Source organism: Jaculus jaculus, chromosome 1, assembly GCF_020740685.1.
Source record: "Jaculus jaculus isolate mJacJac1 chromosome 1, mJacJac1.mat.Y.cur, whole genome shotgun sequence".
Taxonomy (NCBI): domain Eukaryota; kingdom Metazoa; phylum Chordata; class Mammalia; order Rodentia; family Dipodidae; genus Jaculus; species Jaculus jaculus.
Window position 1 is genome coordinate 57,617,219 of NC_059102.1, and position 25,062 is coordinate 57,642,280.

Below are 25,062 nucleotides of genomic sequence, written 5' to 3' on the forward strand. Positions count from 1 at the left end.
AACCAAAAATCCAAACAAAAAAGGCAATTCTATATTGAAATCTGGGAAGCTATACAAAGAAATCTTAATTTAATTTATGATATTTAAATGGCTTTTAATACCGTCAAAATGTTCTTAATGTTTCAGTTGCAAAAACTATGCATAAAGGTACATGGAATCTTTACGTTTAAATTCCTGACACATATTTTTATTTAAATTTATTTACATTTTCTCTAAATTTTTCTCTTTTACTTCTGTTTGTACACATTTACTTAACTTTATAAAATAGATGTAATCTTAAAACACCTGCCTACAGTATTTTGATGGAGAAAACTGTTTTCTGTTGAATGCTACTATGATTTCAAAGCTTTTTTTTTTTTTGTAATGGTTTCTTGAGGTAGGAGGTAAGGTCTTGCTATAGCCCAGGCTGACCTGGAATTCACCATGTAGTCTCAGATGGGCCTTGAACTCAGTGATCCTCCTACCTCTGCCTTCCGAGTACTGGGATAAAAGGCATGTGCTACCATGCCTGGCTTCAGAACATTTCTATGCACAGATATTTATTTAAGCTCATTTTGAGTCAGTGATGTCTCAGTAGCTAATAGACCCTTCAGCATGCTCATGGCAGCTCCGGGGCACATAACTGCAGCCTAGTGCTGCCCAGTTCCTATCAGAGTCTTTGCTTGGAAATGCAGCAGAGGCGGAATGGCTTGTCTGTGGTGGCAGAGATTAGAGTGGTGACAGACTGTCAGAAGTGTGAGGCTGTAAGAGCAGCAGCTGCTGGGCTTGCCCCTGGGAGCGGACTCAGCATGTATCTGCGGGAGCCTCCTGCTGATCCGGGGAAGAGTGTTCCCAGTGAGCTCCGCAGTTCTGGGCCAGCACGTGCTCCCCGTGCTTCGCATTCCGCTGTCCAAACCTGCGGACTCATGCTGTGGGCCTCTTCTCCGGATGTCTGCGTCCCGTTGTGCTCTGCATTTTTTTCTTGAGTTTTCTCTATAAATGAAGGCAACTGTATAATGCTTAAGTTAGCTTTTTGTTTGTTTGCTTGTTTTTTTTTTTTTTTTTTTTTGAGGTAGGGTCTTGCCCTAGCCCAGGCTGACCTGGGATTCACTATGTAGTCTCAGCTGGCCTTGAACTCAACAGTGATCCTCCTACCTCTGCCTCCCGAGTGCTGGAATTAAAGGCATGTGCCACTATGCCTGGCTAAATTTGCTTTTAGAAATCATGTCTTTTTAGTAGCTATGGTTCTGTTTTAATAGCATTTATTCAGTTCATGTTTACAAACATCACAAAGCAGTTTTCTATTTTCACTTTGAAAATACTCTTTTCTCCAATTAGGGTTTTTCATCTTGATTAGCTTGTTATGTAATGAAGTTGTTTGGCATTTCTCTTATTTCTAACATTTGCTCTCTTATGGGATAGGAACCATGCAGTGTTTACTACTTAAAGGATGAGTGAACAATGAATAGAATACTTTTTTTCTAATCCTTTGGTATTTGGTGTTTGCCAGTGCATCTGAGACTCTAAAAGTAATGCACTCTTGCTATAAAAATGGAAGTTGAGTTAGATTCTTTTTCAGTGAAATGCAGACATCTATCCCTATTAAGTCATAATTCCTCAAGGTGTAGGAATTTGGGGTCCTCAGTTTACAAACTACAGATTTAGTTCTTAATAGAATAGCTTAAGTCACTTTAAAAATTGCATTGCATTTTTTTAAACATTCTAATCTCTTGAGGATTTTGTAGCTGACAAAAGTGAAAGTGCTGTGCGGGAGGCTGACCTGACCGAGACTGAAGAGTGAGCGTAGCATGCTGCACGCTCGAGGTGGGTTTGCAGACAAACACAAGTTCTCTGGAACTGCGCAGACTTCAGAAGTAAGAAGTGTGGAAGACATGCCATTTCTCTCTTCTGGGCTTTTTTAGTTTTAGAGATTTAAAGGGACTGAACAGAGGAAAAACAAAAGACCCAGTTGGCCAATAACTAACCAGTTCAGTAAACTACTGGACATCCTACTGGCTCCTAGGCACTTCACAGTGTTGGCTAGGACTTAAGTGCTTGCCTTTGAGATTAGTCATTTGAGGAAAACAGAAGCGAACAAGCATGAAACAATGAAGTACATGTTACTAACATATCACAACAGAGATTTGATCTGCACAGGGTCCTTTAAGGATAGGGAGGCAGAGGGGTGACTGTTCAGTTCCCCCTGGTGAAGAGTAAGAAGATCAGTGACCTGGGTCTTACAGCACGAGAGAGAGCATTCCACCTGGATATTCCAGGCAGGGGGGCTTTGGGATCTTTCAGAGTATCAGGACACACGGCAGCATGTAGCAGAGCAGAAGGGTGAACTCAGCACAAAGGCTCTGGAGTCCTGATGCACGGTTTGAAATGAGAGGAGTTAGAAGCAGCGAGACTCCTGGGAGGTGGGCTCTGTGTAGGCCTGTTCTCTGAGATACACGGATTGCCACTGGAAGGAGGCTGAGGGGAGGGGGTTAGTTTAGCTTTGTAAGCAGTTTTGAGTGTGAGATGCCACTGGGAAAGACCGTTTGAAATTCGTTCTAGAGTTCAGGACTGAGCTTATAGGCGGTAGCTGCAGTTTATAGGTCCGGGACTGGCTGTGGCATGCTTTGAGGACACTCGCTGCAGTGAGGAAAATGTCCTTGCAAGAAATTGGGAGAAAAGTGAACTTCTAATGCTGTTTTCTTTCTAATTTGTTTACTTTTTTTTCCTATTTAGTTTACAAAATGATGGCAATGGTCATTTTGCTATTTGAATATTTTAGAAAAAAATCTGATATTTTTATCTCTGAAGAAAGAAATTACATGCATTCAGTGCCATGGAACTTAGGTTTTTAGATGTGTGCTTTGATTGAGTGGGGATTTCTTTTCCATGACAGTTTTGGTCTGAAGGAAAGCTTATAGAAACGTCCATGTGGAAGCTCAGGCTTTGTCTTGTCCTCTAATACTTGTCTTTGAAAATTGATGGGACACTTTGATATCTTATTATTTTGCACAAGTCTATTGTTGATCCTATCTGTCTTAGAAATGCTAGAAGAATCTTATTGTAAAGAAGAATACCTCTGGGCTGGAGAGATGGCTTAGCGGTTAAGCGCTTGCCTGTGTAGCCTAAGGACCCAGGTTCGAGGCTCAATTCCCCAGGACCCATGTTAGCCAGATGCACAAGGGGGCACACGCGTCTGGAGTTCGTTTGCAGTGGATAGAGGCCCTGGCGTGCCCATTCTCTCTCCCTCTCTCTCTCTTTCTCTCTCTCTCTCCCCCTTTCTCTGTCTGTCACTCTCAAATAAATAAATAATAAACAAAAAAAGAATACCTGTGAATATGTATTTGTGAGGACACTATCACAGTGAAACACCAACGTACTTAGAAGGTTGTTTTTCATGAATGAGATCGTCACAGAATTGGCATATACAAACTTTATTAAACTTTAATCTGTTTTCTGGGGTGAAGATGTTAAACTTGGGGGAAAACTTCATTCAGTTTTGACTTGTCATTGCAAACATTTGTTCCACTGTGAAGGTGGACCAGGAAGTACACTCAGTGTTAAGACTTTGATCTTTAAGAGTAAATTGATATTCAGGAATTTGTTCATGGAACATTTACTGCTTTGCTTGGTCATTTTCCTTGTTCAGCACATCTAGCATGTCCAGAATTTGAAGTGTTGATATAGTCTATTAACATAGTACTGTGCAGTATTCATCATTTAATAAGATGGGAATTTGTCTGTCTGTGCCAAGATAAGCGTTCATAATCTGAGAATGCTGTCCTGAGTGTGAGTGTGCCGCCGGCTGCTGAGAGGGGACAGAGAGGCACAGCTGGCCACCCCCCAGTTCCAGGAGATAGTTTACCGTGCATTTGTACATTTAACAAACAACTTTGAAGTGACAAATGAGCTTTTGTTTCCTTAGTGAAAAAAAAATTCAGTAAGTACTTGGCAAGCTGCCAGAGTCTAGTTTTGAAATTTCATTATTCTTGTCATCTTCTCCCTTCATCTGAGCTTTGATGACAAAGTCACTGTCCTCTGCTGCTTTGTGAGCTTATGTTTAAAGTGGAAATCAACCACCCATCTTAATAGATTTACCTTTATGTACTTAAACCAAATACTAATTATGATTCTCATCTGTTATTATTGCTACATTCCTCACAAGGTTACATTATCATTAAGTAACTAAGAGAAAAAACAACTATTCCAGCAGAACACAGTGACTGGAAGTTTCATTTGTGACTTCATTTTGAATGAATTAAACCCACATATAGATAAGTCTAGAATGAGCTAATCTCTATGCTAATATCTATTAGTTACTTGATTCCTGTTGTTTGTGTTTGCTTCTTACTTGCTGGTGCCTGGGATTCAACCCAGAGCCTTGCATCTATGCATAATCAAGACCTCCTACTATTTTTATATTACCTGTTTTATCTTAGGAGGAAGAATATAAAAATTCCAAAGAGTACATTCCAGGAGAATGGGCATGTACTGCTACTTTTGAGTTTTATTTTTTTGGAGACACTTGAAAAGTTTCATTTAGAGTGGGGAGGGGGTTAGAGCTTAAATGTGCTTGCTTGCAAAGCCTGCCAGCCTTGTTGATTCCCTAGTACCCCTGTAAAGCCAGATACACAATGTGACACATGTGTCTAAAGTTTGTTTGCAGTGGCAAGAGATTCTGTCATGATTGTACTCATTCCCCACCTATAAGTAAATAAAATACTTTCAAACATAATTTTTAATTTATTTTTTATTTTTTTAGTTTTTAAATTTTTATTTATTTATTTGACAGAGAAAGAGGGAGAGAGAGAGAGAGAGAGAGAGGTGCGCGCGCCAGGGCCTCCAGCCACTGCAAGCAAACTCTAGATGGGTGTGCCTCCTTGCACATCTGGCTAACGTGGGTCCTGGGGAATCAAACCTGGGTCCTTTGGCTTTGCAGGCAAACACCTTAACTGCTAAGCCATTCCTCCAGCCCCAAAAATAATTTTTTAAAAAGAGAAATGTCATGATTACTTAGGCTATCTTTTGACTAAAATGATAGTATTGGGAAAGCTTATAAATTAGATTTCATGAAAGAGCAATAAAGTTAAAATAGTTTGTTGAAACTATAACTAAGTAATTTTTTGCTTGATCTTAACCATTCATCCATTTTTGTAACTTTTATATAGAAAAACTTTAAAAAAATAGCTGTTTTTTGCTTGTCATTTTAGGTTACTTCCCTAAATATGCTGATTAATTAATTTTTTTTTTAAAATTTTATTTATGTGCATGTGTACCAGGGCTTTTTGCTACTACAAACAATTGCATGCACCACTTTTTACATCTGGGTTTACATGAGCACTGGGGAATTGAACCTAGGCTGGAACTTCTGAGTCACCTTCTCAGCTCCAGATTAATCTTGATGCTTACATGTTTGTTTGTTTTTTTCCCCCTGAGGTAGGGTCTCGTCCTAGTCCAGGCTGGCCTAAAATTTACTCTGTAGTTCCACACTGGCCTCAAACTCACAGTGATCCTCCCTGAGTGCTGGGATTAAAGGTGCGCATGACCATGCCCAGCTTCTATGTTTTGATTAAGAAAACTCTTAGAGATTTTCTTCTTGGTTAATTGGATTTAACTTCACAGAGTTTTCAACTGTTCACATGAATTTTCTTCCTTTAGAGTTGATCTCTCTAATGTATTGGATCTTCATGCATTTGACAGTCTCTCTGGAGTAAGGTATGTTTTTATTTTAGTCATTTTTAGTGTAAATACTTTATTTCATAGTTATCCCTGATTTAAGCAATCATTCTGTTTACATATAAGACCGTTCTAGGTTTTTTTGTTTTTTTTTTTTTGAGGTAGGGTCTCACTCTAGCCCAGACCTGGAATTCACTCTGTAGTCTCAGGGTGACCTCCAACTCATGCTGATCCTCCTACCTCTGCCTGTGAACCACCACATCTGGCTTCATTCTGTATTTTGTTTTGTTATTTTTGAGGCAGGGTCTCACCTTATAGCCCAAGCTGCCCTTGAACTTGGGGTCCTCCTGCCTCAACCTCCCAAGTGCTGAGATTATAGGTGTATACCATTCACATCTGCCTCACAAGATAATTTACTTTGATCTTGAAAGTTCTTTTAATTGGTTGTTAAGAAATCATAATGTTTTTCTATAGAAATTTTAATGCAAATGATAGTTAACCATAGAGGCTAATTTTTAATTTTCTCTGCCAAATGCTGTAATACTCTTTCCATGGGAAAAAAATTGCAGAAGGTACATAGAAAATTTAGCTTATGTGTTTCTACAGACAACTCCTACCCCTTGTTCTCTTCTCCTTAGGTCAGCTTTCATATCTTCTTTGGGAATATTTTATTTGTTTTATTTTGTTTGAATATTTTATATATTTATTTGAGAGAGGGGTGAAGGAGAGAGTGAGCATGCCAGGGCCTCTAGCCATTGTAAACAAACTCCAGACACATGTGCCACTTTACGTGGCTACTGGGGAGTCAAACCTAGATCTTTTGGCTTTGCCAGCAAGTGCCTTAACCACTAAGACATCTCTCCAGCCCCTCCCCATTTTTTTTTGAGGTAGGGTCTTGTTCTAGCCCGGGCTAACCTGGAATTCACTATGTAGTCTCAGACTGGCCTTGTACTCACAGCGATCCTCCTACCTCTGCTCCCAAGTACTGGGACTAAAGGTGTGTGCCAACATGCCTGACTTGGAGAATCTTTTTGCTAAGGCATGGCAAATATTTATTTTTGAACGTCACCGTCTTTTGTTCCCTAATCGTCCTAAGAATATATATCATGAGCTGTATTCTAGCACATTCTTAAGTGTCCCATACAGTATTGTTAACTAAAGGCATGATGATGAGTAACAGGCTGTAAAACTTATTTGTGGAGTAACTGCTCCCCGTCGGCCCTCCTGCTTGTGCAGCAGCCACTACGCCAATCTCTGCTTTGGTGGGTTGTAGTGTTTGTCCTTTGGCTGTTGGCTGTTTCTCTTCACGTGTCCTCAGGGTCACCTATATTATCATAAATAGCTAACAATATTCTATATACAAATGTCACATTTATTTTATCCATTCATCCTTTGGTGGACGTTTAGATTGCTTTATCCTCTTGGCTACTATAAATAATAAGTGTCTTTTTTTTATTTGACAGAGAGACAGAGAGAATGGGCACACCAAGGCCTCTTGCCACTGCACACCCACCTCTAGATGCATTGCTCCACTTTGTGCATCTGGATTTACATGGGTACTGGGGAATTGAACCTAGGTTGTCAGGCTTCGTAAGCAAGTGCCTTTAGCCACTGAGCCATCTCTGCAGCCCCAGTGAATTTCTTCTTCTTAAGTTTCATAAGTGAGCACACAATATCATGAAAATGTATGCCTCTAAATATTGTGCATCGGTGAGGTAGTTTCCCTCACTGTATTACATGGTCAAAACACCTACTTCCTTTATGGCAGAAGTAATCCCTCCTTTTAGAAGACTGCTGTCCTAAGTTGTGAACTGTCTTGATGTGAGCTTCAGGTCTGCATTATGGTTTATGCTTGATAATGATTGTGTATGGAAGTGGAAATCGTTCATTCAGAATTATACTGAGGGCTGGAGAGATGGCTTAGCAGTTAAGACACTTGCCTGCAAAGCCAAAGGACCCAGATTCAATTCCCCAGACCCACGTAAGCCAGATGCACAAAGGGCATAGGCATGTGGAGTTTGTTTACAGTGGCTGAAGGCCCTTGGTGTACCCATTCCCTCTCTATATATCTGCCCCTTTCTCCCTCATTTTCTCTTGCTGAAATAAATAAAAAATAAATAAATAAATAAAATATTTTTAAAAGTTAAACTGATTTTTTTTCATGCAAAGCTTTTGTGTTTTTATAAGACATGAGAGACTTTCCCCTGTTAAGTCATATTCATTTAATAAAGCAGAAGTTTGGCCATTAATTATTGGCCTTTTGTTTTGTTTTGCTTTTTCGAGTTATCATCTAGCATCTCAGGGTGGCCTTGAGCTCTTGGTGATCCTCCTACCTCTGCCTCCTGAGTACTGGGATTAAAGGTGTGCGCCACCACACCTGGCAATTGTTGGCCTTTTTAAAAGAGTTTTTTTTTATAATATGTGTGTGAGAGGAATACCGATCTGGCTTTATGCGGATGACAGAAATTGAACCCAGGCCAGGAGGCTTTGCAAGCAAGTACCTTTTAAGTACTGAGTCATCTCCCCAGCCCAAGAATAGTCTGTTAGTTCTAGCGTTATGAGGGACATGGTGGCTGTGTTGTGTCCTAAGCATGAGGAGCCTTTGTCTCAGTTGCCCATTTCAGAAATGGCCAGAAGTCTAGCCTACCCCAGTATTGCTGGTCCTTTTGATTCCAAGATTCGGTAAATTTCACTGGAACATTAATGCTGTTTCAACAGTTGGCTCATTCCTTTCTTCCACTCCTCACATCTGGCTTAGAACTGAATTATTTAATGGAGGCGATGAGTTATTGGTTTGTTACAGATCTTGTGGTACATTTAAATATGTTTGTAAGGGTGGTGGAAATGAAATACTATTGCCTTAAAGTTTGCTTTTCTTTCTTGTTGTTGGGTATGTATGTATATGGGTACATGTGTGTGAGTGCACATGACTATAGGTGCATGCATGTGTGCATGCATGTGGAAGCCAGAGGATGACATTAGGTATAGGGTCTCACTCTAGCTCCAGCTGACCTAAAAAATCACTCTGTAGTCCCAGATGGCCTCAGACTCAGGGTGATCCTCTCACCTCTGCCTCCTGAGTACTGAGATTAAAGGCATGTGCCACCATGCCCTGCTTCCCATCCTGTTATTTGATATAGGCTCTGTCACTGAACGTGTAGTCTCCATGCAGCTAGACTGACAAGCCAGTAAACCCCAGGGCTCCTCCTGTCTCTGCCTCCCCGGCACCAAGGATATAGGCACATATCACCATGCTCAGCTTTTACATGGATTCTGGGAATTCAAACTCAGGTCCTCATGCTTGGGAGCCAAGCACTTTATCAACTGAGCCATCCCCCCAGACTTGAAAGTTTGGGCACACCAGGGCCTCTAGCCACTTGCCAACTCCAGATGTATGTGCCACCATGTGCATCTAGCTTATGTGGGGTTCTGGGGAATTGAATCTTGGCCCTTAGGCTTTGCAGGCAAGCACCTTAACTTCTAAACCATCTCTTCAGCCCTGAGGGGGGGAAAAAAAGATACTTAGACAGAACACTTACTACTATGTTCTTGTTTTAAGGAAGTATGTAAAATGAAGACTCTGATTAGTAAATTTTAAGTTTTGGTAGCAGATGCTTGTCTACTAGACGAGAGAAAGGTTTATTTTCTGTGTATGACAGGGAATAAATTAAGGGCACAAATTTTGAGTCTTACTAGGAACTAACTCTAAAGGTTCATTGCTGAATTATTTACAATGATTTTCTAATCTTGTTCTACTTTTGGTTAAGAGCAGTTTGTCTTAATGATACTTAAAGCTATTCAATAGCTATTTTATGCTATCCCACCATTATAGATAGATAAGGCTTTTGTATGACTATTTTTGCTTAGTTGCTAAACAGGAGACTCCTTTCCTGAGGAACCAGCTGGGAAGGATTTAATTTGACACTTTCCCTAAGAAGACCCCCCAGTGTGACTCATTCCCTCCAACAGTTCCTATAAGCCTTTTCTCTTTCCTAAACTTGCTGTTACTAATTTACCCCTCACTGTTCTTTAAGGCGAAACATCTGCAAGGATTTAAGTCTTTTTTTCTCCCTCCCATTCTGTCCCCATCAGTGTCCAAGTGTATGCTACAGTTGTTATGGTTGTAATTTGTTATGCCATATTGATCTTCTGGCTCTTTTCATAAGAGAACAGTGTACTCTTAAGATTCTGACTTTGTTCCTAACTGGAATCTAACTGTAGGAAGATTGTACTTATGATTCTGGTTGTCCTTCAGTAAGTAGATGTTGTTCAAGGGAAAACTTTGGCAAAGAAAAAATTATTCCTCTGTCTTTCTTTAACTACTAACTTTATTTTCATATTTGGACGCCTAGGGAGAATTAAGAAACTTTGAGCAGTACAAAAAGGCCATCTATATATCTATCTTTATCTGTCATCCAATTATCTATCATCTGTCTGTCTGTCTGTCTGTCTGTCTATCTATCTATCTATCTATCTATCTATCTATCTATCTATCTCCCTACCTACCTATCTACCTATCTACCTACCTACCAATCTATCTAATTCATGGTGATCTTGCTACTTCAGCCTTCTGAATACTGGGGTTAAAGGCATGGGTCTGACCATATATTTATTCCGAAGCCTGTATAGAGCTATTGAAATCATAAAGTAGTCTTCTGACATTTAACTACACAGACAAATGTTGCTAATAGTACGTGTATGCATATATATTTTAAAGAAATTTTCAAAACTTAAATTTGTCAGCTTTTCTGTATTAGAACATATGAACGGTATCCCCATGAAACTGTGGAATAGATTCTTTTAGGAAGAGCTTGTCCTTATTTGGCCTGTTAACTCTGAACTTAAAAGTGACTCTTCTTAGTTTGCAGACAAAACTTCAGCATGTCCCAGCAGCGCCTCACCTTGATCAGGTAAAAAACAAAACAAAACAAAAAAAACTGTGCAGTATTGTTACGGCGTCTCAAGTAAGTTGACTACACGATTTTATTTGATCTTGCTAAAATGGTCTTTCTCAATTAGGGTGATACTTGTGAGAGTTGTGAGTGCTTTTGAGATCACCTGATCAAGTCTTAGGAAGTGCTCTTTGTAGTTTCTACTGCAGGCCATTTAACATATTTTGCTCAGTTCTTATTTCTGAGAATTTCTACTTACAAGTACCCTGGGGGCTCATCTGCTCCCTATTTAAGTGATATTGAACTAATTGGTTAAGAAAAAGTCTTCTGCAAGCAAAGCTTATTTAAGTAAACATTAACGTTGAGTTTCACCTTCAGTAACACTGTACATTTGAATTCTACAAGGTATTTTTATAATCTGAAATTATAATCCCTTAGGAAGATATTTAAGATGCTATAAACAAGGGAGATAGCTTTGTACTGCACCCACATTTCTGTTGAGCAGATCATAGATGGTAGAACTTTAGGGCACCTCCTTAGTTCCATCTAAAATGGTGAGAGAGGGCAGGAGAGATGGCTTAGCGGTTAAGGCACTTGCCTGCAAAGCCAGAGGACTTTGGTTTGATCCCCCAGAACCCACATAAGCCAGATACAGTAGGTGGAGTTTATTTGTGGTGGCTGGAAGCCCTGGCACACCCATTCTCTCTCTCAAATAATAATAATAATAATAATAATAATAATAATAATAATAATAAATAATAAAATTTAAATGTTGAAAGAGAAAAGTCTTATGAAGAAGTAGTGTATCATGGCCACTATGTACATCCATGTTATATTGAAAAGACCCCTTTATGGTATTTATAATGCTATGCATTGTATATTTTCCCCTTGCATTACTCTACATATGGGTTCCTTAAAAATGAGTTTTGTTTTTTTTTTAAATTTTTATTTATTTATTTGAGAGCGACAGACAGAGAGAGAAAGAAGCAGATAGAGAGAGAGAGAATGGGCGCGCCAGGGCTTCCAGCCACTGCAAACGAACTCCAGACGCGTGCGCCCCCTTGTGCATCTGGCTAACGTGGGACCTGGGGAACCGAGCCTCGAACCGGGGTCCTTAGGCTTCACAGGCAAGCACTTAACCGCTAAGCCATCTCTCCAGCCCCAAAAATGAGTTTTTCATTGCTTAACACAAGACTTGATATGTGATGGGGTTCAGTGAGTATTGTCAAAATAATGAAGATCTGTGATTCTCAAACATGGAGTATCCTGTTTTTCCTTCCTACTCTTTCTGGCTTTTCTTTTTTTAAATTTTTTTGTTTATTTATTTATTTCAAAGTGACAGAGAGAGAAAGAAGCAGATAGAGAGAGAGAGAGAGAGAGAGAGAGGGAGAGGGAGAGGAAGAGAAAGAGAGAGAATGAGCACGCCAGGGCCTTTAGCCACTGCAAACTCCAGATGCATGTGCCCCCTTGTGCATCTGGCTAACGTGGGTCCTGGGGAATCGAGCCTCAAACTGGGGTCCTTAGGCTTCACAGGCAAGCACTTAACCTCTAAGCCATCTCTTGAGCCCCTTTTTTTGTTTTTTTGAGGTAGGGTCTCACACTAGCCCAGGCTGACCTGGAATTTATTCTCAGGGTGACCTCGAACTCAAGGTGATCCTCCTACCTCTGCCTCCTGAATGCTAGGATTAAAGGTGTGGTACTACCATGCCTGGCTTTTCTTAATTGGCTACTTAATAATCCCTGTCCCTGAAATCTCTAAAAGGAGGCTTGAATGTATGCATATTAATGTGCATTTATATATATTTTTATTGTGGAAAATTTCAGTGATACACAAAAGTAGAAAGAATAAAATGGACCTCATGTATATAGTTTTTTAATTTAAATGGTACATTTACCAATGTTTTCATCTATCCTCTCAACATTGCTTTGCTAGAGTTTTTAAAAGTTTTAAATAGTAAATCCAGACATATGTGAATATTGGACAGTATAACAAACCTGTATATACTCATTACCTCTGCTAGAGTGTGTTGAAGCAAATCCCAGACATGATGTCATCTCACCAGTCAGTAGGGCATGTCTGTTTTTGTTACAACTTGACAGGTGATTCTGATGCACTGTCCTACATTAAATATATGAACTTGGGCACACAGCATTGCAGGCAAAAGGCTTTAGGATTCAAAAACATGAACCTTTCCCTTGGTTTAGTGGATCTGAGTTGCAGAGGAGGAAATCTCCTCCTCACTCATTGCTAAGTTCATGACTGAAGTACCTTGAACAGAATACAGATCAACAAAAGTATACAGCTTAGCCGGGCGTGGTGGCGCACGCCTTTAATCCCAGCACTCGGGAGGCAGAGGTAGGAGAATCGCCTTGAGTTCAAGGCCACCCTGAGACTACAGAGTTAATTCCAGGTCAGCCTGGACCAGAGTGAGACCCTACCTTGAAAAACCAAAAAAAAAAAAAAAAAAAATTATACAGCTTTATTTAGTAAGTTGACATTATAGGAAAACTTTCATAATAAAAGCCTGAAGAACTGGATGAATAGTAGAGAGTGGTAGAGAAACATGACAAGAAAAGGAGGATGTTCCGGTGACCTTAACTAAGCTGGGCGACTTAGCAGAGCCTGTTTGTTTCAGGCCTTCTTTAGATGTAAGAATGCTTTTCCCTGTGGGTATCTGAAAGGCATTTCCTACATGAGAGTCTTAAGAGCCCCTTCAGGGAAAGGTGAGGAAATTGGTCCTAGGTTTTAGACAAGCTTTAGGGGAGGAGGTGGAAATAGTTTTCCTGCTTCTACTGTTTTCTCAAGGGCCAAAGTGCCATATCGTAGGACAGGGTGAAATATTAGTTATTTTTTCATTGCTGTGACATAATGCACAATGAAAGCAACTTAAAGAGGGAAGGATTGGCGTAGGCTCACAGTCCATCATGGTGCAGAAGTCAGAGGCAGGAATGTAGGATGGCTGGTCACATTGTGTCTGCTGTCAGGAAGGATGAAGAGAAGTGAATGCTGATCCTTTCTTCTTTCTATTCAGTCAGACACTGGCCCACGGGCACCACCCATGTTCATTGTAGGTCTTCCTTCCTCAGTTAAACCTTTATGGAAACAATCTCTTAGACACATTCCAAGGTTCATTTTCATAGAGACAACGAGGGCTAACACTAACTGGTATCCTAAACTCATCAGAAACTTAATGAGAGGTGGTGTTTTCTCATATAGAATAACACATGCAGATTTTAGTATGCAATTCAATGTATATGTTTATATTTATATATCGATGTACACAAATACTTGCTTTATTTATCCTACTCAGATACAGATAATAAAAGTATCCAAAATTGTAGAAAAGTGCTCTGTACTCTTTTGTAGTCAAAGAAGAGATAGATACTCTTTTTTGACTTAAATACCAAGAAAAATAGTGTTGAATTAGCAGGGGTTTTTTTAGTTGCTTGGTTGGCTTGGTATTTTGGTAAGTGTTGGGTTGGGGAAAGGGCAATCCAGATGTTTAAAAGTGAAAGTAGAAGTTTCAGTTGAAGATTGGTACTGAAGTAACTATAAATTCTGATTTTTTTTTTTTTTGAGTTAAGCCCAACAGACTGCCCTCCTTTTTTTTTTTTTTTTTTTTTAAATGAGAGGGAGTGAGAGTGAAAGCAAGAGAGAGAGAGAGGGACGGGACAGAGAGCGAGAGAATTGGTGTGCTAGGGCCTCTGGCCATTGCAGTCGAACTCCAGACACATGTTCCCCTTGTGCATATATGTAACCTTGTGTGCTTGCATCACCTTGTGTGTCTGGCTTATGTGTGACCTGGAGAGTTTAACATGGCTCCTCAGGCTTTGCAGGCACCTTAACCACTAAGCCATCTCACCAGCTGGAATTCTGAGTTTTGACCATCATTTATGAACTTTATCATCTTCAGGTGTTTTCTATCTAATAAAAGAGTATTTTGTATGTGAAGAAACCACAGTTTCAACATATAGATTACCTTCTTTGAGCCCCCATTATATACCATCTTAGTTTAAAAAATCCTTGATGTTTCACACTGGAATTAATTGTACCCCTTATAATATTAAGTCATAACTGGGTGTAGTGACACATGCCTGTAATAAATGTAATACTAGTATTTTGAGAGTCAGAGACAAGAGGATCAAGATTTCAAAGCCAGTCTGGCTTACATGAGACCCTGTCTCAAAAACATTAATCAGTTAATTAGTTAATTATATCCTTAAGCTATAAAATAAGTCATCATAAAAAGTTTTAAACTGGGGCTGGAGAGATGGCGTAGCGGTTAAGTGCTTGCCTGTGAAGCCTAAGGACCCCAGTTCGAGGCTCGGTTCCCCAGGTCCCACGTTAGCCAGATGCACAAGGGGGCGCACGCGCCTGGAGTTCGTTTGCAGCGGCTGGAAGCCCTGGCGCTCCCATTCTCTCTCTCTCTCCCTCTATCTGTCTTTCTCTGTGTGTCTGTTGCTCTCAAATAAATAAATAAATAAATAAATAAAAATTTTAAAAAAAGTTTTAAACTGGGGCTGGGGGATGATCATTCATTTAGTAATGTTTGCCTTGCAAACCTGAAGATTTGAGCTTGATCCTCAGAACCCAAGTAAACATGCCAGGCATGGAGCTTGGCTGTGGTGGCACATGCCTTTAGTCCCAGCACTCGGAAGGTGGAGGTAGGAGGATTGCTGTGAATTTGAGGCCAGCCTGGGGCTACATAGTGAGTTCCAGGTCAGCCTGAGCTAGCGTGAGACACTGCTGCTGGGGAAAAAAATGCCAGCATGGTGGCCATTTCTTATAATCCTAGCATCGGGGAAGCAGAGACAGACAGGTCCTTGGGGCCCAGTGGACAGTATGACGAACAACAACCAAGGTTGTCCTCTGTCTTATACATGCATGTACACACATGTGCATGTGCAGTCCCACCCACATCTTTATTTGTAAGGCAGTGTGACTAGATTGTGCCCTAAATTTAGACATCCTGAATGTTAAACACTGTTACACAACTTGAATTAAGTACAGTTTTAATTTTTTGAACACAGAATTACAGTCTTTGAAACCAATAAGTTGTGTTTTATTTGGCAACCTTTTACATTATATTTTGATGCCAAATTTTGGCATTTTACATAATTTCTTTAATGAAGAAAAATATTGCCAGGGTTTTGTGTGTTTGTTTTGTTTTTACAAGGTAGGGTCTCGCTCTAGCCCAGTCTAATCTGAAATTCACTAATAGTCTCATGCTGGCCTCAAACTCACAGTGATCCTCCTACCCCTTCCTCCCAAGTGCTGGGATTTAAGACATCAGTTTTTTATGCATAGTATTTTGAACTCAAACAAACAGTTTGAAAGTATGGTATGCTTAGTGAGATTTTAAAACAAGAACTGTGTATTGTTGTAAAAGCCGCTTAACCTAAGATCTACCTTCTTAGCACATTTTTAGTGTACAGCCTAGTGAATAAAGTCACGTATTGGATATACATGTTGTAGAACAGATCTCCAGGACCTTATCATTCTGTGTGATGAAAACTAACTCCCCAGTTCTGTCTCCCATCCGCATGTGGTAACCACCTTCCCGTGTTCTGATTTCTGTGAGCTTGACTATTTTAAATCCTTGATAGAAGTAAAACCAGACAGTATTTGTCAGTTTGGCACTGGCTTATTTCACACAGCTTAATGTCCTCAGAGCTTATGCACATTATACTCTATGAAAAAGTTTCCTTCCCTTTTAATGCTAAGTAATGTCAAATTGTATGCAAGTGTCACATTTTCATTTATTTGTTGGTGGATATTTAGGTTGTTTCTAATGCTTTTTTATTGTAACAATACAAATAGACACCCCCCTCCCGTTTTTAGTTCCCTGTGGTCAGCTTATAGTCAAATTATTAAATGGAAAATTTCAAAAACAACTCATTAGTTTTAAGTTGCATGCCATTCAGAGTAGCATGGTTGATCCTCACCACTCTGCTTTGTCCCTCTTGGGATGGGAATGAGCCCACTATCCACTGTATCCATGCAAACACAGCACCTGCCCATCATTCAGTTAGTGGGCATCTCTGCTGCCAGATCGACTCTCATACATCATCATGCTAGTGTTCAAGTGTCCCAAAGCACAAGAGTAGTTATAATGACAGTGCAGATGTGTCAGAGAAGCTATAAAGTGATTCCTTTATGTGAAAAGGTGAAAGTGTTTGGTTCAATAAGGAAGGCGGAACAATCACAAGCTGAGGCTGCTCAGACCTGTGGTCTCGCAATGAAACTTATCTATGACATTGTGGAGGAGGAGAAAACATTCACACTGGTTTTTCTGTTCCCAACTTGCTGAAGTTATAGCCATAATAATATGTGCTTAATTAAGGTGGAAAAGGCATTGCATTGTGCCTTAATATTGCTGATGGTTTCAGATAAATACTGAGGGTCTTGGGCCATATGCCCCATAGATAAGTGCTGTTATTGTCTCACATATTAAAATTGAACTTGATTTTTAAAAATATATTTTATTTATTTATTTGAGAGAGAGAGAATAAGCACACCAGGGCCTCCAGCCACTGCAAATAAACTCCAGGTGCATGTGCCCCTTGTGCATCTGGCTTAGTGCATCCTGGAGAATCAAACAGGGATCCTTTGGCTTTGCAGGCAAACACCTTAACTGCTAAGCCATCTCTCCAGCCCTTGATTTTTTTTTTTAATTGACTTGTACTTCTCATGTCTGAACAAGAAGCACTTTCTGTTTTCCATATGGATAGTAAAATTGGAGACTAAGTGTGGGTATATTTGTATTTAACTTGTTCTTCAATATTTTTACATATTCTCTTAAGTCTGCATAAAAACAGCTCTGAAGCCGGACATGGTGTATGCTTGAAAGCCTAGCATTTTGGAGGCTGAGGTAGGAGGATTTTGAGTTCAAAGACATCTTAAGCTCCATAGCCAAGACTGTGTTATAAAGATGAAAAAGGTTCTGATATTTCTATATTTTCACTACAATCTTACATAGCTTTCCAATGGTGAATGAAATGTGGGCTGATACCTTTTTTTTTCTGTCTATTTAAGCCATTTTGAGTTGGTATGAGCATCCTATAATCCATGATGGGGTTGTTGTTTTTACCATGTTATGTTGGCCTTCCTGTACTACACTGTTTGAAATTTTAGGTTGTATTGTTGCAAAGGGAAGAAATCATGCTGTGGTTCTGTAGAGAAGTCAGTGAGAAACTTATCAAGGCCAGGAGGAAAGTAGATCTGAGTCTGTGTTCTATAAGTGGTATTGTCAGAGTGTAAGCCAAAGATGACATCATGCTGTCATTCTCATCGCTAAGAACTCTCTTTTTGCTTGCTCCATTAGAGATAAAATGAACCTTCCCTCTGAATTTATTTTTCTAAGAGAACAGAATTTTACCTTTGTTTGGAGCAGTGCTTCTAGATCTGTTTTTATTTCCTGAATCTCATTTGTCAGCTTATAAAATGGAAATAGTTCTTTTGACTCCCCAGGCTTGTTGTAAAGTATAACTGAAAATATAAGATGGCACAGGCAAAAATGCTGGGCTTGGTACAGAGGCAGGACTCTGTGACATTCCTTCTTACAGCTTGAGTCCTAGAAAGAAGGAGTTGAGTAATGAATACCCTCTCATGAAAGGGCTTGCTTTTCATAAATACTAAGCTAATGATCTATATCTTTTTCTATAGAATGGAAAATAGAGTTGCTAGTTTCAAAAATCTACATAGATATTAAAAATACAAATTAATACATAGACAACTTAAAATTCTGTGTTTTTCTATTTTTCATCTTAAAGCTGATTGTGTGTGTGTGCGCGCGCGCGTGCGTAATTTTTTATTTTTATTTTTGTTTTTTTGAGACAGGGTCTCACTCTAGCCCAGGCTGACCTGGAATTCACTATGTAGCCTCAGAGTGGCCTCGAATTCACAGTGATCCTCCTGCGCTCCTACGTATGCCTCCCAAGGGCTGGGATAAAGGCATGCGCCACCATGCCCGGCTGTTTATATTTTTAAGAAAATATATTGACGTCATTATAAGAATTAGTGATTATTTATTCTATTGCTTTTCAGAGTATTGTTACAATCACCTTTGAAGTCCCAGGAAATGCAAAGGAAGAGAATTTAAATGTATTCATTCAGGTGAATGCAATTTTTAACCGATTAATGATTTATCAGCTGCTTTGTCGCATTAGTGACGGTCGGTCTTACTAAATTATCTCACCCCATACAGAATCTCCTGTGGGAAAAGAACGTGAGGAACCAGGACGAGCACTGCATGGAGGTCATACGGCTGAAGGTGCGGCACACGGTCACCCTTGCAGACTTGCACAGTGTCATTTTCTTGGCTGTTACAGAAAAACCATGCTTAGTTTTAAACAGAGGCACTGGATTTAGTACAAATAATCTTTGTGTGCTTTCATTTTTACCATGTTCAGTGCAGAAAAGGAGCTGCAGCGGTCACTGAGGGAGGCATGATTTATTCGCACAGCTTCGGTTAGTGTTGCAGCCGCAACAACCCGAGCTCTGGCCGCTCGCCCCGCTCTCCTCTGCCAGGTGTGCTGAGCAGTGGCCTGGCTCGGGAGCCTGTGCCGGAATCTGCCGCTCTTGCCACACAGACGGGTCACTTCGAGAAACTGTTTATTTTTCTAAGAGAGCTTCATTTAACAGAGAAATAATGTTGAAAGTCCTGTTATTGCTGAACCTCGTGTTTCTTGATGCATTTAGCAGACGCTAAACATTTGTCATAGTTTATACCAAGCTACGAACACAAGAATTCTTGTTCTGTTTGGAAACACATTCATATTACTTGACACATGTGTGTGTGAAGGTTTTTCCAGGAGGCAGTAGCTCTAGATGCCCACTTCAGAGGTAGCAGTCATCTAGTGCCTACTCTAGTGGGTTCACAGGCATGCAGAAGGTGTCTGTCACTGGCAGTGACTAGATTCTCTCCAGTTAGTGACTGACTTCCTACAGTTGCTAGAGTGACAGACATTGAGGCTGCAGAGGAGCCATTTTGATTCTCATTTCTTCCTCCCAGTGCTGGCTGTGCCTAGGATTGGCTCTGCAGAGCAGGCAAAGGAATCCCAGGCCACTTCCACTTAGAGACCGGAAGGCAGTGGAGCCCGAGGCTGCTTTGTGGCTGTAGTGCCACTGACAGCCCTGATTCTACTGGCAGAGCACGTTTCTCCTTGTGACACTTTTATCCCCTGGCATGTAGTATGGAAAAGCTAACTAGAAGGGCACAGACACTAATGCTGCCACCAAGACCAGGGCTCAGCAGCTTGTCATCTACCATTTCAGCTTGGATTTTGCCCTTATATGTGTGTGGCCTTTCAGTTGTGTTTTTTGGTTTTCCCTTGGTCTTTATCGTGCCACAACACTGCCAGATTCTGGGGGCAAAACGGTCTGCTTTCCTGGACTTTTTGTTCTTACAGTCATTGAAAGGTTGAAGATTTTAACTCTAGGGTCCAAGGCTGTAGCCCAGAATGGTAGCCCACATGCCTAGAATGAGTGAGGTCCTGGATCCAGTCTTTAGTACTCTTCCCACTAGAAGGTTAACTGGAGTCAGTAGTCCTTTGTGCTCTGTGTAGAACTAGCACACACGGAGGCTTACCTAATTCTTTCCAAGGAATTTCTTATTGCAGAAATTAAAATTTAAAACTCAGAACGAGACAAGGGTGTCCACTGTCCCCACTTTTATTTAGTATAGTTTTGGAAGTCTTAGCAATAGCAGTAAGGCAAGAGACACACATAAAAGAGATACAAATTGGAAAGGAAGAAACCAAGTTATCATTATTTGCAGATGACATGATTCTATACATAAAGGACCCTAAAAACTCTACTAGCAAGCTGTTAGAGCTGATCAAAACCTACAGCCATGTAGCAGGATGCAAAATAAATACACGGAAATCAGTAGCCTTCATATATGCTAACAACAAACACACAGAGGATGAAATCAGAGAATCGCTCCCATTCATAGTTGCATCAAAAAAAAAATAAAGTACCTTGGAATAAACCTAACCAAAGAAGTAAAGAATCTCTACAATGAGAACTTTAAAACACTCAAGCAAGAAATTGCAGAAGACACTAGAAAGTGGAGAAACATCCCTTGCTCCTGGATTGGAAGAATCAATATTGTGAAAATAGCAATGTTACCTTAAGCAATCTACACATTTAATGCAATCCCTATCAAAATTCCAAAGGCTTTCTTCATGGAAATAGAAAAAACAATCCAAAAATTCATTTGGAATCACAAAAAACCTCAAATATCTAAAATAATACTGAGCAACAAAAATAAGGCTGTTGGTATCACCATACCTAATTTTAACCTATACTACAGAGCCATAGTAACAAAAACAGCCTGGTACTGGCACAAAAACAGACATGTAGATCAGTGGAACAGATTAGAGGACCCAGATGTAAGCCCAAGTAGCTATAGCCACCTGATATTCGATAAAAATGCCAAAAATACTCATTGGAGAAAAGACAGCCTCTTCAGCAAATGGTGTTGGGAAAACTGGATATATATCTGCAGAAGGATGAAAATAGATTCTTCTCTCTCGCCATGCACAAGAATTAAGTCCAAATGAATTAAAGACCTTAACATCAGACCTGAAACTCTGAAACTGCTAGAGGAAAAAGTAGGGGAAACCCTTCAACATATTGGTCTTGGCAAAGACTTTCTGAATACAACCCCAATTGCTCAGGCAATAAAACCACAGATTAATCACTGGGACCTCATGAAATTACAAAGATTTTGCACTGCAAAGGACACAGTGCAAAAAGCAAAGAGGCAACCTACAGAATGGGAAAAAATCTTTGCCAGCTATATATCTGATAGAGGATTAATATCTAGGATATACAAAGAACTCAAGAAGTTAAATAATAAGGAATCAAATAAGCCCATCAAAAAAAATGGCCTATGGAACTAAATAGAGCATTCTCAAAGGAAGAAATACGAATGCATATAAGCATCTAAAAAAATGTTCTACGTCACTAGTCATCAGGGAAATGCAGATTAAAACTACATTGAGATTCCATCTCCTGTCAGATTGGCCACCATCATGAAAACAAATGATCATAAATGTTGGTGGGGATGTGGAAAAGCAGGAACCTTTCTACACTACTGGTGGGAATGCAATCTGGTCCAGCCATTGTGGAAAACAGTGTGGAGGTTCCTAAAACAGCTAAAGATTGATCTACCATATGACCCAACTATAGCACTCCTAGGCATATATCCAAAGGACTCATCTCATTTCCTTAGAAGTATGTGCTCAACCATGTTTATTGCTGCTCAATTTATAATAGCTGGGAAGTGGAACCAGCCTGGATGTCCCTCAACTGATGAGTGGATAATGAAAATGTGGCACATTTATACAATGGAGTTCTACTCAGTGGTAAAGAAAAACAAAGTTATGAAATTTGCAGAAAAATGGATGGACCTGGAAAGGATTATACTAAGTGAGGTAACCCAGGCCCAGAAAGCCAAGCGCCACATGTTCTCTCTCATATGTGGATCCTAGCTACAGATGATTGGGCTTCTGCATGAGAAGGAAAATACTTGGTAGCAGAGGCCAGTAAGTTAAAAAGGAGACATAAAGGGAAGAGAAAGGAAGGGAGGAGGCTATTTAATAGGTTGATATTGTATATATGTAAGTACAATGATTGAGATGGGGAGGTAATATGATGTAGAATGGAATTTCAAAGGGGAAAGTGTCAGGGGGGAGGGAGGGAATTACCATGGAATATTTTTTTATAATCATGGAAAATGTTAATAAAAATTAAAAAAAAAGCAAAAACTGGTCATAGAGAAAACCAAAGAGGTAATGTATCCAGAATGCCCAAATATACCAAGAATGCACACAAAAAAGTGTGGTTTGTTACTCAGTATTTTCAAATCTATATATTTGTATAATGTGATGAATATATATGTATGTATGTATGCATGCATACATGTATGTATACTTGTATTATATAATATACATGTGTTATATAACAAACATTGTGTCAGAAACTAATTTTATCTCCATAGTAGTTTATCAGGTAATTTTCTTTGTTTCTGTAAATCAATACAGAGTGAACTTTTATCCAGGTAAATGTAATAGTTCTTTTCCTCTTGGTGGTCCACACATTTTATAACCCACTTTCAAAACAAATTCACCACCTAAATTCTTTAACTTGTCAAATTTTCCCACTAAATCTTTGAGAGAAATATAAAATCCCACCAGCTGTGGTGGTGCACCCCTTTACTCGCAGCCCTTGGGAGGTAGAGGTAAGAGGATCATTGTGAGTTTGAGGCCAGCCTCGAAGTACAGAGTGAGTTCCAGGTCAGCCCGAGCTAGAGTAAGACCCTACCTCAACAACAACAACAAATGAAATTTAATAACAGAATAATTCTTAGGATATGGTATATAACATACTTTATCATTTTGTTTTGATATATAATATTGAGAGAGCATTCTAATATGTATTGGTTTTTATCATTAAAAGTAATTGTTTATAAAAAATAAGTGTACACAAAATTATTAGAGTTTTTTGCAATTTACAATGCACAAATGATTGAGGTGGAATAATTTTCTAAGTTTCTTTGTGAGTTTGCATGTTGAAAAAGATTAGCAAATGTTAAGCAGTCACATGATACACTGTTTCTTTTCAAGACTGAGCTGAGGGTGATGGTCCTTCTCCTTTTGTGCAGGGCCTGGTGTCCCTCCGAGACAAACCACAGCAAGTGATTGTGCAAGGTGTCCATGAGCTCTACGACCTGGAAGAGACTTCAGTGAGCTGGAAAGATGACACTGAGAGAACAAATCGATTGGTTCTTATTGGTAAGTAACCAAGGATAAATCATTCTCCCAGGTGCTGGAATTAAAGACGTGAGCCACCATACCCCATTCCAATGATAACAAACATTTTTTTTTTTTTTGATTTTTTGAGGTAAGGTCTCACACTTTAGCTCAGGCTGACCTGGAATTCACTCTGTAGTCTTAGGATGGCCTCGAACTCACGGCGATTCTCCTACCTCTGCCTCCTGAGTGCTAGGATTAAAGGTGTGTGCCACCATGCCCGGCTCAATGATAAAATTTCGAAAGCAAAATACAAAACAGTTTTGAAGGGGATGTGCAATGTGCTACTTAGCCATTATTAGGCAATAAGATTCTGTTCTGTAACTAAATTAGTTTGTGATTAATGTTTTGTCTGAATCATGTGATAATAGTCATAAGAATTTGCCAAGTCTTTTATAATTCTTCTGATAACTTTAGCGAAGTGATTGATTACTGTAAGCACCAACTTGATCTTGACAGTAGTTAGAAAGTTATAAAAGGGATTACATGGTTACCATTGATTTTGTAAATTCCTAGAGATTATCAAGCATTTTATACTCTGGAATTCACAGGTAAACTGTGTTATTTGGTTAAGCACAATATAATCACTATGTTTGTTTTGTTTGCAGGCAGGAACTTAGATAAAGATATCCTTAAACAACTATTTATAGCTACTGTGACAGAAACCAAAAAACTGTGGACAGCACATTTCACAGAAGATCAGGCGTGCCTGTAGCATTGGATACATTTCTTATCAAAAGAACTGTATAATAAAAATGAGATTGGGTTTATTCCATCCTGTATTTACCTTATCTGTTATAATTCCATTAAACTTTAAGATAATATTTTATAGAATATATTAACTTTTAGTAAATCATTGTAAAACATTCAACATTCATAAAATAAAATTATTTTTTTTCAGAGAAGTGTTTCACAGAAATTTATTTCAGAATATGTTTTGGTGTTTAAGTGTATCAAACTTCTCACCATTATTTGTATGATGGTGATATGACCTTCAGCATTTTCATTTTCCCTTAAAACTTCAGGTGGTATAGAAATATAATGATTGTGTTGTTAGTTTTCATTTTATTTATTTATTTTTGGAGGGTTTTCAAAGTAGGGTCTTGCTCTAGCCCAGGCTGACCTGGAATTCATTATGTAGTCTCAGGGTGGCCTCCAACTCATGGCAATCCTACCTCTGCCTCCCAAGTGCTGGGATGAAAGGCGTGCACCACCATGCCCAGCTTTTTAATATCTTTATTTATTTGCAAGTAGAGAGAGAGAGAGAGAATGAGAATGGGTGCTCCAGGGCCTTCAATCACTGCAAAGAAACTCCAGATGTGCCATGCTGTGCATCTGGATCTACTTGGGTACTTGGGAATCTAATCTGGGTCATTAGGCTTTGTAGGTAAGTGCCTTAACTGCTGAACCATCTCTCTAGCCCTCGTATTGACAAAAATAGATATGTCACCATTTTTATTTTAATATTTGCCACTCTAACTTTTTAATTAAACAAAATAAGTCTCTGGTGTTCCTAGAGATGTAAAGTAGAAGAAACTCGAATTAAAGAAATTAAACCATCTTTTATTTGTAATCGGTATCAAACCTCACTGGTAGTCAGTGTAATGAAACTCCAGTCATTTATTCTCTAGTTAGAAATTTCCAATTGTAGAGCTTTTAATTTTCCATAAGTTTTCTTGCTAGTATTAAACTCACTTTG

The 25,062-nt window shown here is 39.4% G+C and overlaps 1 protein-coding gene across 4 annotated transcripts in view; it reads left to right on the forward strand.

Moving 5' to 3' along the window:
- Window positions 1-24,265, forward strand: part of LOC101618180 (putative COBW domain-containing protein 7) — a 59,888-nt gene extending 35,623 nt beyond the window's left edge. For all 4 annotated transcript variants that reach the window (XM_045133260.1, XM_045133263.1, XM_045133270.1 and 1 more), the window contains 6 exons: window positions 5,635-5,691; window positions 10,514-10,562; window positions 18,592-18,660; window positions 18,752-18,817; window positions 23,216-23,345; window positions 23,972-24,265. In XM_045133260.1, the coding sequence (XP_044989195.1) occupies window positions 5,635-5,691; window positions 10,514-10,562; window positions 18,592-18,660; window positions 18,752-18,817; window positions 23,216-23,345; window positions 23,972-24,078 (478 nt within the window). In that variant the 3' untranslated portion in view covers window positions 24,079-24,265. The remainder of the gene's footprint in view (window positions 1-5,634; window positions 5,692-10,513; window positions 10,563-18,591; window positions 18,661-18,751; window positions 18,818-23,215; window positions 23,346-23,971) is intronic.
- The last annotated feature ends 797 nt before the right edge of the window (window positions 24,266-25,062 follow it).